The 12,992-nt window shown below is 42.7% G+C and overlaps 1 protein-coding gene across 5 annotated transcripts in view; it reads right to left on the reverse strand.

The window, feature by feature from the left end:
- LOC135544404 (retinoic acid receptor RXR-alpha-A-like) overlaps positions 1-12,992 on the reverse strand; it is a 156,863-nt gene that overhangs the window by 10,965 nt on the left and 132,906 nt on the right. For all 5 annotated transcript variants that reach the window (XM_064971981.1, XM_064971983.1, XM_064971982.1 and 2 more), the window contains 3 exons: positions 9,019-9,148; positions 6,991-7,123; positions 5,435-5,526 (listed from right to left, as the gene is read on the reverse strand). In XM_064971981.1, coding sequence (XP_064828053.1) covers positions 5,435-5,526; positions 6,991-7,123; positions 9,019-9,148 — 355 coding nt within the window. The remainder of the gene's footprint in view (positions 1-5,434; positions 5,527-6,990; positions 7,124-9,018; positions 9,149-12,992) is intronic.

Genomic DNA, 12,992 nt, shown 5'->3' on the forward strand with positions numbered 1-12,992 from the left:
TCCCTCAACCCTATCTGTGTTTCCCCTGTATTCATTTAGCAGCGGTCGGTCACCACTGTTAAATTGTTACCGCCATGCCCCAAAATATGATTCAAAAATATATATGTGTAAGTTCGAATCCCCCCAAAATCCCAGCGAAAAATATATTTTAAATGTGGACACATTGAGGTGTTGTGAAGAAAAGTGCAATCATCACCTTGAAAATTAAGATTATTGGCTTGATTCAATCCAACCAGTATTTTAGTATTTACGCAAAATAACACAGACACTGGACAGAGGAACTCTGCCTAGAAGGCCAGCCTCCCGGAGTCATCTCTTCACTGTTGAGACTGGTGTTTTGTGGGTACCATTTAATGAAGCTGCCAGTTGATGACATGTGAGGCGTCTGTTTCTGAAACTAGACACTCTAATGTACTTGTCCTCTTGCTCAGTTGTGCACCGGGGCCTCCCACTCCTCTTTCTATTCTGGTTAGAGCCCATTTGCGCTGTTCTGTGAAGGGGGTAGTACACAGATTGTACCAGATTTTCAGTTTCTTGGCAATTTATCGCATGCAATAGCCTTCATTTCTCAGAACAAGAATAGATTGACGAGTTTCAGAAGAAAGTGCTTTGTTTCTGGCCATTTTGAGCCTGTGATCGAACCCACAAATGCTGATGCTCCAGATACTCAACTAGTCTAAAGAAGGCCAATTGTATTGCTTCTTTAATGAGGACAACAGTTTTCTGCTGTGCTAACATAATTGCAAAATGGTTTTCCAATGATCAATTATCCTTTTAAAATGCTAAACTTGGATTAGCTAACACAGCGTGCTGTTGGAACACAGGAGTGATGGTTGCTGATAATGGGCCTCTGTACGCCTATGTAGATATTCCATTAAAAAACTACAATAGTAGTTCCAGCTACAATAGTAATTTATAACATTAACAATGTTTGCACTGTACAAAAACAAGGACAATTATAAGTGATCCCAAACATTTGAACGGTAGTGTATATATATATAATATACAGTATATATATACAGTACCAGTCAAACGTTTGGACACACCAACTCATTCAAGGGTTTTTCTTTAATATTACTATTTTCTACATTGTAGAATAATAGTGAAGACGTCAAAACTATGAAATAACACATATTGAGTTATGCAGTAACCAAAAATGTGTTAAACAAATCAAAATATATTTGAGATTTGAGATTATTCCAAGTAGCCACCCTTTGCCTTGATGACAGCTTTGCTCACTCTTGGAATTCTCTTAACCAGCTTCATGAGGAATGCTTTTCCAACAGTCTTGAAGGAGTTCCCACATATGCTGAGCACTTGTTAGCTGCTTTTCCTTCACTCTGCGGTACAACTCCTCCCAAGCCATCTCAATTGGATTGAGGTCAGGTGATTGTGGAGGCCAGGTCATCTGATGCAGCACTCCATCACTCTCCTTCTTGGTCAAATAGCCATGACACAGCCTGGAGGTGTGTTTTCGGTCATTGTCCTGTTGGAAACCAAATGATAGTCCCACTAAGCGCAAACCAGATGGGATGGCGTATCGCTGCAGAATGCTGTGGTAGCCATGCTGGTTAAGTGTGCCTTGAATTCTAAATAAATCCCTGACAGTGTCACCAGCAAAGCACCCCCCCCACCATCATACCTACTCCTCCATGCGTCACGGTTGGAACCACACATGCGGCGATCATCCGTTCACCTACTCTGCGTCTCACAAAGAAACGGTGGTTGGATCCAAAAATCTTACATTTGGACTCATCAGACCAAAGGACAGATTTCCACCGGTCTAATGTCCATTGCTCGTGTTATTGACACAAGCAAGTCCCTTCTTAAAATTGGTGTCCTTCAGTAGTGGTTTCTTTGCAGAAATTCGACCATGAAGGCCTGATTCACACAGTCTCCTCTGAACAGTTGATGTTGAGATGTGTGTGTTACATTTATTTGGGCTGCAATCTGAGGTGCAGTTAACTCTAATGAACTTATCCCAGATGTGGGACCAAGTCATTGTTTTACAAGTCACAAGTAAGTCTCACGTCTTAGCACTCAAGTCCCAAGTCAAGACCGACAAGTCTCAAGTGAAGTCTCAAGTCCTAAACTTTGAGTTTCGAGCTCTAAACAAGTCATAATGTGGTCTTCACCAAATGTAATACAATTTCAGATTTTTAACAAGAGTAGTAGTTAGTAAATTACATTTACACAAATCATGAATGCTCGTATATTTATTACTTTCTCTGTCTCATGGGTAGTCTTGTACAGAATCTCCCAACCTTCACACACACACGCACACACACACACACACCCTCTCTGTGTGTGGTTACAGTAGGCTAACGTATGTCAATGGGTTTAGGAACAGCAGTAACATCAGGCAGGATTTAGGCTACCAACTGCCTAGTCAGTTGTAGCTCAATCTTCGGTGCAATGATCACGTTCCCGCACTGACTAACTGTGTGGAGGCATTGATTTAACGTTACGTTACAAATATATAGCGGTCGGCTATATTATCCACGACTTATCATTCTTTGTGCAGCTACAAATGTTGAACAAAGTTGGAAGTTGTTGCGCCTCGGTCTGTAATTTTCTTCAAGCATGTATTGCAAGTTGCAATCCGTTTTTTTGTTGACTACAGCGTAGTCTTTATATCTGAAAATAATAATTTTGGATATCATCTTTCCAAGGGTTCCACCTGAATTCACCCACCGACTTTTCCTCTGCACTGCCACGCGCAACTTTTTCTCAGCTAACACAATTTGATTGGCTGCTGTCCGATTCAAACTGTAATCCATTAAATGAAGAGTTGATGTGCTGCACATTTTTTTTAAAAGCATCATTTTAAATATTTGGGCTTGGGGAGGGTATCAAGTTAGTTTGAGTCAAAAGGCTCAAGTCCAAGTTAAGTCATGAGTCATTGGTGTTAAAGTCAAAGTCGAGTTGCAAGTCGTTCATATTTGTGACTCGAGTCTGACTTGAGTCCAAGTCATGTGACACGAGTCCACACCTCTGACTTATCCTATGCAGCAGAGGTAACTCTGAGTCCTCCTTTCCTGTGGCGGTCCTCTTGAGAGCTAGTTTCATCATAGCTCTTGATGTTTTTTGCGACTGCACGTTCAAAGTTCTTGAAATTTTCCGGCTTGACTGACATGTTTTAAAGTAATGTTGGACTGTTATTTCTCTTTGCTTATTTGAGCTGTTCTTGCCTTAATATGGACTTGGTCTTTTAGCCCTATTTGGTATCTTATGTATACCACCCCTACCTTGTCACAACACAACTAATTGGCTCAAACACATTAAGAAGGAAAGAAATTGCACAAATTAACTTTTAACAAGGCACACCTGATTGCATTCCAGGTGAAAACCTCATGAAGCTGGTTGAGAGAATGCCAAGAGTGTACAAAGCTGTCATTAAGGCAAAGGGTGGCTACTTGGAAGAATCTCAAATATAAAATATATTTTGATTTCTTTAACACTTTTTTGGTTACTACATGATTCCATATGTGTTATTTAATAGTTTTGATGTCTGCACTATTATTCTACAATGTAGAAAATAGTAAAAAAATAAAGAAAAACTCTTGAATGAGTAGGTGTGTCCAACTTTTGATTGGTACTGTATATATACTGTATATCAAATATATTTCATATCAAAGCCCTCCCTTGAGAAGAGAGAAGCCCTCCCTTCTCAAGGTGCATTTACATCACAATATCAATGGTAACGTTAGAGTTGAACCGCTAGGGACAAATTGTCAAAATGAAGACCATAATTGATGTGTTTCACTATAAATAAGCCAAAAACATCTGGCTTTCGATAAAAAAAAAAATCATGAAAGTTACTCTTTTATTAAACGACATAAACTATGTTTTAAGATCATCTTTGAGAACTAACAATAACCAATGGCATTGGGACCCCATTGAGTTTGATATAATGTTTGAGTCACTCAGATAGCATAAGAACACAGCTTATTAAGCCATTGCGAAATGTGTAGAATGAAAGTTAATTAGATTTGTAACTGAAAATATTCTCTCAGCCCCATGGCTAACTGTATAGAATTGGAAGAAATTACCGTTACAACTGCAATTCCTTCTCTGCAGCCAGTAAAATGTCCAGTCGGAGACCGCACCATTGACCACGCACACTACCGCGTTTAAAAGATAGAATTGAGAGAACATGGGTCTGAGGGAACATGGGTCCCAGGGAACATAGACATGGCCCCACAGAGGGCTAGCAGAGCAGAGGGCGAGCAGAGGGCTAGCAGAGCAGGGGGCTAGCAAAGAGTTAGCAGAGCAGAAGGGTAGCAGAGCAGAAGGGTAGCAGGGCAGAAGGGTAGCAGAGCAGAGGGCTAGCAGAGCAGAGGCCTAGCAGATGGCTAGCAGAGGGCTAGTAGAGTAGAGGGCTATCAGAGGGCTATCAGAGCAGAAGGCTAGCAGGGCAGAGCGATAGCAGAGCAGAGGGCTAGTAGAGCAGAGGGCTATCAGAGGGCTTGCAAAGCAGAAGGTTGGAGGCTAGAGGCTGTCTGTAGGCACTGTGGGCAGAGTGCTGCGGGCCACATAAGTGCCATGCCACTTACGTGGGTGGGAAAAAACACTTCAGGAACATGGGTCTGGTGGGTGATGGTGGTATGTGTGCATCAATCAATCAATCGGTGGCAGGGTAGCCTAGTGGTTAGAGCAGTGGACTAGTAACTGGAAGCTTACAAGTTCAAACCCCCAAGCTGACAAGGTACAAATCTGCCATTCTGCCCCTGAACAGGCAGTTCACCCACTGTTCCTAGGCTGTTATTGAAAATAAGAATTTGTTCTTAACTGACTTGCCTAGTTAAATAAAGGTAAAATAAAAAAAAATCAATCAATCAAATGTATTCATAAAGCCCTTTTTACATCAACAGATGTCACAAAGTGCTTATACAGAAACCCAGCAAAACCCCCAAACAATGCAGATGTAGAAGCACGGTGGCTAGGAAAAACTCCCTAGAAAGGCAGGAACCTAGGAAAAAACCTAGAGAGGAACCAGGCTCTGATGGGTGGCCAGTCCTCTTCTGGCTGTGCCAGGTGGAGATTATAAGGGTAAATGGCCATTAAGGCCAGATCATTCTCCAAGATGTTCAAATGTTCATAGATAACCATCAGAGTCAAATAATAATCACGGTGGTTGTAAAGGGTGCAACAAGTCAGCACCTCAGAATTAACTGTCAGGTCAGGGTTCAAAGGCCGCAGGCAGAACAGTTGAAACTGGAGCAGCAGCACGACAAGGAGGGTGTATTATGGTCCTCGAGGGCCACACAGTATAAGAGTTTACTGGTATCGTGTGCAGTCATTGTTTGGGAGGTTAAAGTAGCAGGAACAGGTGTATTCAAGCAGAACCCCTTTTTTTCTGTTAATATAATCTAATAATCTAATCTAAAAGGCTCTGGATTAAAGGGGTGGTAGGAGTGTATGTATGTGATACCTGGGTTGAAGAGGACAATGGCTCGAAGGCACCCCAGCTCTGTCTTATCCATCTGCATGTCTCTCATCTTGGACACCAGTTCTGTGAGCACTCTGGATGGAGAGAGGGAGACACATAGACAGGCTCTTAGAGATCTGACCATCAGCCAGCAACACCTCCCTTGGTCACCGTTCATTACACCCTCCTTTATCTACAGGTGAAACTCAGTGGAAACTCAATACAAATCAATTGACAACAAGGCCCCACTGGCCTGATACACTTGGGATGTTCAACCAGCTAGAAATGGTACAGCCCTGCCTACACCACCTAATTCAAGCCTCTTAGAACAGGTCTGATAAAAGGAAATACATGAACGACATAGTGCAAACACAATCACAGACTGTAACCGAACACTGACATTCCCAGCGCCCGCGTGTGACATCACTAGGCGGGGTAGCGTTTCGTTTTGGGAGTATGACCCGACTGCTCAAACTCCTCACCCCTCTCTGACTCCATCACGCCCGCTCTCTCTCTCCCTCTCCCTATGTCACTCTTTCAGGTCAATTGCAGCTCTTAGCTCATCCTAATTTAATTTTCCTGTTGGAACAATGAGGGTAAAAAAAGACTTGAGTGTTGAAGTTAACCGCCCTCTTCATTTGTATGGCCGAGAGAAGAGAAGAGGAGAGGAGAGGAGAAGAGAAGGAGCGGATAGAGCTTCATTATCAGTCATCTTAATGCTTCCCCAGTTAATGCAAAGATGTAATCCATCCATTAGAAGTAGTGAACTGGCAGTATTGCTAATCACTGAGTACAGATTCCCAGCTGGGGATAGAGGGAGATGGAGAGAGAGAGTGGGAGGGGGGAGAAAGAGAGGGAGAGAGAGAAGAGAGAAAGAGAGCAGAGAGAGAGCGAGAGAGAGAGCGAGAAACAGAGAGAGACAGAGAGAGAGAGAGAGAGAGCTGTTGCCCTCAAAAGAACACTTCAGTTTGTGACTCAGCATGCCAGGGGACACAGGGTTTAGAGTGTTGGAGTGCTTAACAATTCAATCTCTTGGATTGATCTCACAGTGGACGGTCTTATCAACTTCTGTGTACACTGAGAAGGCATATCTTGATACTGTTCTTTTGTATACATTCGTCTATACAAATGTGACTTGAAAAAACAAACGATGCAACAAGAGGCATCAAATGTGACTAATGGAAAAGAAGGTCAATATCTGCTTTGGAATAGTCACAGCCTGCCATGGGATTGCAGTCAAACGAGTGGGATTTCATCAGGAACGCATTTAAATAGATTTTTTCAAAATGTCTGTCTGAGCAGATCTCCATCTCCCTGTGATGTCCGTTGCCTGTAGCCATACATATTTAATGAATGTGTGTTAATCAATAATAAGAGCACTCTCTGTTACGCATCACCACCTCTTCTTCTGACAGAGCCTTTTCACTGTTACAGGTCAGGGTCTACTTTTCTCTTGCCCTAATTGTGGAAACTGTGGAAACGTCACATAGCAACCAACAAAAATGTATTTCACAAAGCTGATTGTATCTAGGCAGTGTCAACAGGGTGATCTTGACTACCTGTCAAAGATGGCTCCCACTCCAGCACTGTGGGCGCTGTTACGATGGACGTGTAGCCCTGTGGCCAGGAGGATCCCATCTTTCACCGCTATCGAACGGTGGGAGAAGGATGCGATGAGGAGCTCATTCCACCCTGAGGGAAAAAAGCGAGAGAAGAGAGAGAAAGACTGAAAACCTATTACAAAGTTCATCAAGTTGCATTCAACATTCAAACTAAATTGAGCTGACAACAAGGGAAGGGAATTCCAATTAATCAATTCTAGGCTGAATAGGCAAACCAGAATGCTCTTTCATGCATAGGTTGTGGGCCATCAGTAGCCCATCTCAGACGTGCTTCCCAGAGAGACAAGTGTTTAACAGGGTGTACTGCTCCTGCCATCCCAATAAAGGCAACACACTTCATATACCAAGTAAGGGTAAGGCACGGAGAGCGTTGTGCTGTTTGAGTGACAGGGCTCCTTTAACTGTTCTGCCTAGCAACACTATCCGCTTTTCCCCAGAGTTGAGTTGGGAATGAGAGGGGCTAGAATGCTTTAATCTGTGAGACAGCAGAGCTAAAGTGGTTATTTATAGAAGACGTGAGCTGAGGGCTGAGAAGAAGAGAGAGGACGCTCTCAGCTAGCTCCAGAACAGCTCTTTCTCAGAAGGTCTCACTCTCTCAATCACTACGGGTACCCAGAAGGAGAATGGTTAGACGGGGTAGGAGAGGGTTAGAGAGATGGATGGGGATGGATGGGCCTCCTCAGGGTGAGTTGTGTAAGTGAATTGTGTAATTCTTCAGTGATAATGCACAAGAAGCAGGTGTTTGGAGGATATATTGGCACAGGTTTGTCGAGGGCCGGCAAACGATGCCAATATATCCTCCAAACACCGGCTCTGAGGGCATTATTGCTTTTATACAACAAGTTATCAACATATTCAAATAATGATTGACATATTTTTATAAAAAAATTATTTTTATGAATTCATTTCATCCTTCCACAAGATATAGTCCTGTGACACAAATCTAGGGTTGCTACACAAGCCGACTGGTTGTCCATTACTATCGGTTCGGGTTGCCTGTCTTTTTGCTCTGTATCTATGGACGCGACCCATATTGGCTGGCAACGTTCTTATCCCTTGCTTGCCAGCTAGCCAACTACTACTAACTTGCAGTCATGTCAAACAGTGCAGCCAGAATAACAACGAAGTAGCTGCATTTGCATTTGTTTAAGCTGTTTTCTAGTGACATTTATTTGGATTCATCCATAACAATGAGCTAATGATGCGCAATTTCACCTGGCATTGAACATAAGTTCCCTTGTCAGGAGCTAACCTAAGAACACAGCTAACACAATCAATTCAAACTGAAGCTGGAAAGACTTCAAACTAGCTGCACTTCTTTTCATTTTTCCTGTTTTCTATTGATAGTTCTTTGTATATATCCATAAAAATGGTGTTGATTCATAATTTCGACTGGCTGAGAAAAGCTGCCTACCTGTCTCATCCCGACTCCCGACACGTTCATTACTATGGGACAGCTGGAGATCGAATTTGAATAATGAAACAATGTTGCAAATGTCAGAGAGACAGACAGCAAGATTTATACAAATCTCCGCTGTTGAAAACCAAATGTTAGTTTAAAATCAAGTTTATAAATTGCCTGGCTGGGATGATGAGACAGTGGACTGTGCAGTCAGATGGAACAGAGTAAATAGGTATTTTAACGTCATAGATTTAGCCGGTGGTAACTTGTGGAATAGACACCGGCTGAAATGCGGTTTTAACCAATCAGCTTTCAGGATTAGACCCACCCGTCGTATAAGGAGCGACAAGCAATCAGCAAGGGCAACATATAGGGAAAATACTTTTTAAAAATTCACAAATGATGATAGCATATATAAAGAATATGACAGATGATTCATTCTATGAGATTGACTGCTCTTGACCTACAAATAGCCTACAAAGCCCATAATGCTGCAGTGACCTGCCCATGGGGATGCTGATGTGGTCTGATGAATGTTCATGACCTGGTCATGTTGAACTCACCTGCTCGTAGGAGGATGACCTGGTCGTCCAGGGGCAGCTCAGAGAAGTGGGGGATCCTCTTGGCCCACTCCACCAGTGTAAAGAGCTGCTTGTCGGCTGCTTGGCAGATGTTAGTCACTGGGTCGTTGGGCTGGAGAGAGACACAAGGGAAGGCTTGCTGTCACAAATACATTTAGCAAAGGTTAAAAGATACTTAAGTGATAATGCCCTCAAAGTCCATGTTTGGACGATATATTGGCACGCATGTTGCAAACCGTGCCAATATATCCTCCAGACACGGGCTTTGAAGGCATTATCACTTTTATACAACGGGTTACCAGATTTAATTTGAATATTGTTCCAAACAATGTTGCAAATGTCAGAGAGACAGACAGCAATATTTATACAAATCTCTGCTGTTGAAAACTAAATGTTAGTCTAAATGAAATGTGAGATAATGTCTAGATGCTTTTTATAGTGGAGATCAAGTTAATAAATTGCCTGGCTGGGCTGATGAGACAGTAGATTGGCAGTCAGATGGAACAGAGTAAATAGGCATTTTAACTTCATAAATTTAGCCAGTGGTAACTTGTGGAATAGACCTCAGCTGGAATGCAGTTTTAACAATGTCCATCGGATGGGGCCACAGTGTCTCCTGACCCCTCCTGTCTCAGCCTCCAGTATTTATGCTGCAGTAGTTTATGTGTCGGTGGGCTAGGGTCAGTTTGTTATATCTGGAGTACTTCTCCTGTCTTATCCGTTGTCCTGTGTGAATTTAAGTATGCTCTCTCTAATTCTCTCTTTCTCTCTTTCTTTCTCTCTCTCGGAGGACCTGATCCCTAGGACCATGCCTCAGGACTTCCTGGCACGATGACTCCTTGCTGTCCTCAGTCCACCTGGCCGTGCTGCTGCTCCAGTTTCAACTGTTCTGCCTGTGGCTATGGAACCCTGACCTGTTCACCGGACGTGCTACCTGTCCCAAACCTGCTGTTTTCAGAGACAGCAGGAGCGGTAGAGATACTCTTAATGATCGTCTATGAAAAGCCAACTGACATTTACTCCTGAGGTGCTGACCTGTTGCATCCTCGACAACTACTGTGATTATTATTATTTGACCATGCTCGTCATTTATTAACATTTGAACATCTTGGCCATGTTCTGTTGTAATCTCCACCCGGCACAGCCAGAAGAGGACTGGCCACCCCTCATAGCCTGGTTCCTTTTTAGGTTTCTTCCTAGGTTCTGGCCTTTCTAGAGAGTTTTTCCTAGCCACCGTGCTTCTACACCTGCATTGCTTGCTGTTCTGGGATTTTAGGCTGGGTTTCTGTACAGCACTTTGAGATATCAGCTGATGTAAGAAGGGCTATATAAATACATTTGATTTGATTTAACCAAACATCATTCAGGATTAGACCCCCCCCCCCCCCGCTTTATAAATTGTGACGTGTGTGGTTGAGTATGTATTATGCGAACACACTGTGTGCATGTGCATTTTTGCTGCATACAGTATGTGTCCAGTCACAGCAGTGCACCACCGGATGAGAGAGCAGCGCAGGGCCTGATCCGCTGAGCCAAGACCCCACACACACACCCCTGCCTTGTGAATGATCACCTCCGAGGAGGAGCGAGCAGGAAGGCAAAACAAACAATGATTCTGTCCCAGCCCGAGGAGGAAATACCTGCAGAGAAGCAGCAGTAAAACCTTACTACCTTACTCTCTATCTCCAGCAGAAGAGCAATATCTTCAGTGCATTTCTATGTTTTGCAGAAAAAAAGAACTAACCGATGACATCTTCAAAAGTTAAAACATTTTAAAAACTCGTTGCAGTTTTTTTTGCTTTTAATCCTAACCTCTTTTTATGACCTTTCTTCTCATCATTTTAACCACAAATCATTGAAACGCACCATTTTCACATATGTCGACACTGGTTTGGTGCTGGAGATATTGAATATGAAGTCGAAAAGTGGCAGAATTGCCCTTTAAGAAATAGCTTTCAAGAAAGCTAAACAAGTTATAGTCTCTGGAATTATATGGACTAGTGAGACTGTATTCTCACTCACCACCTAGGTTATAATCCTGACTCAGACAGAGTAAAGTCTGGATGAAAAAGGTCAAGATGTAAAGTATATGGACGAAAAGTTAGCAGAGGACAACATGAAAAGGAGAGATCTGAAAGGTAGAGGAAAAGAACTGAGAGAGAGAGAGAGAGAGAGAGAGAGAGAGAGAGTGTGTAGGGTGGATGGAAATATGGATGTGAATGGACAAGAGCAAAGAAACCTCAACTTTTAGAAGCCATCAAACTGAAGGCCTCACTCAACCCAGGAGGAAACCGTGGTTAGTGAAGGAGGCAAGCACTTCTAACGTATAAACATATCCAGTGGAGAGAGAAAAATGTCCCCATCAATGTTATCAATAACAAAAGGTATCTTCTCTCGCTCCCCAACTTCTCTCTCTCACCAAATCCCACAGATCAATGCTGAAAGCTTCGAAGATCTCAACTACAACTGTAGCTCTCTGGAGAAGATTAGAGTAAGATGAGAAAAATGAATTGCATCTCCTCTTCCTTCCATTCTTCCTCTACTTCTAATGCTCAGGCTCCCCACTCCATCCCCCTTCCTTCCTCCCTCCCTATAGTGTGAAACTCTCACTGACTGCCGAGAATCAGACACGACCACTTGAAATATGAAACAGTATGAAACAGTTAACCAGACACAAAGCCAGCACTGTTTTGAAAACTGAAAGTAGTTTTTCTTTGGGAGGAGAAAAAAAAGCATCTTATAAATATTGAAGCATCTGATCTCTGTGGGAGTCGTTGTGCACCGCACGGGCTCAGCGCGACAGTTTTTCCGCCTGTATTTCTCCTTCAAACACATAAACAAATCCGCTAATTCATTCCAAAGGCAGCCGCAGCCCAAACAAAACAAAACAAAAGGGGCTGTATTTTGTGTCCCTGTCGAGGCCTCTCAAAAGAATACAACTCCCAGAGTTCTCGTTAAACACGGTGAAGGCTCATGAATATTGCATGGCACTCTTAGCCTTGTTTACTCTGACCTCGTTTCTCACTGTATACACCATGAAGATGACAGGGGAGAACATAGACCACACTCCCGCCATGAGCACATATTATCTCACTGTAGGTGAGTGAGAAGATACCAGTCAGAGGATGTTCTGGGGAGTCACAGTGGAAGAGACCACAATGCCTTCCGAGGTCTGGAAGAATAATTGTATTTTTATTTAACCTTTATTTAACTGGGCAAGTCAGTTAAGGACAAATTCTTATTTACAATGATGAACTTCTTTTAACTATCTTCTTAAGATGATTGTCGCTAGGCAACCGAGCTAGCTAGCTATCTAGCTAGCAAGGACAATCATAACAGCATATTTTTACTGAGATTACTGGTCAATTTTTTGAATTGGATTTAAAACAATCAATACTGAAAATGTAAGATTAAGTTTGTGAGTGAATTAAACATGTTCAATTGCTTTCTTTAACTTATTTTCTCTCTGCCTTGAGTTTAAGAACTTTATTGAGGAATAGCAACTTTTCATTAATGTATTTTTAAGTATAAAGTTAAGGAAAAAATGGCACTTAAGTATATTTTTCTTCTTAAGAAGATATTGTGAATTCGGGCCTAGGCCAAGAGGGACCGCTGTGACCTTACAGAACCCATAGCTGTCTGTGAGAGAAACTCTTTTACATTCCTTCTCTGTGAACATCCTTCGCTCTGGAGGATAGGGGGCCAGCTGATCATTTTCTGAAATAGACGTAACCCTCCCCAGAGGAGAGACGTAACCCTCCCCTGAGAAAGAGATAGAGAGATATGGAAAGGGACTGTGAGCGTTTGGGCTTATGAGAGACGCTTTGAGGACACCTCTTAATGCTTGACGCAAACATGAGTGGTTTTTGTTCCAGACTGAATTGAAGGCTTTGGTGTGCATTATTCACAGCCAATATCCATCTCAGCCTCTCCTCTCACGGAAATGCATGGCTTGC

Source organism: Oncorhynchus masou, chromosome 8, assembly GCF_036934945.1.
Source record: "Oncorhynchus masou masou isolate Uvic2021 chromosome 8, UVic_Omas_1.1, whole genome shotgun sequence".
Lineage (NCBI taxonomy): Eukaryota > Metazoa > Chordata > Actinopteri > Salmoniformes > Salmonidae > Oncorhynchus > Oncorhynchus masou.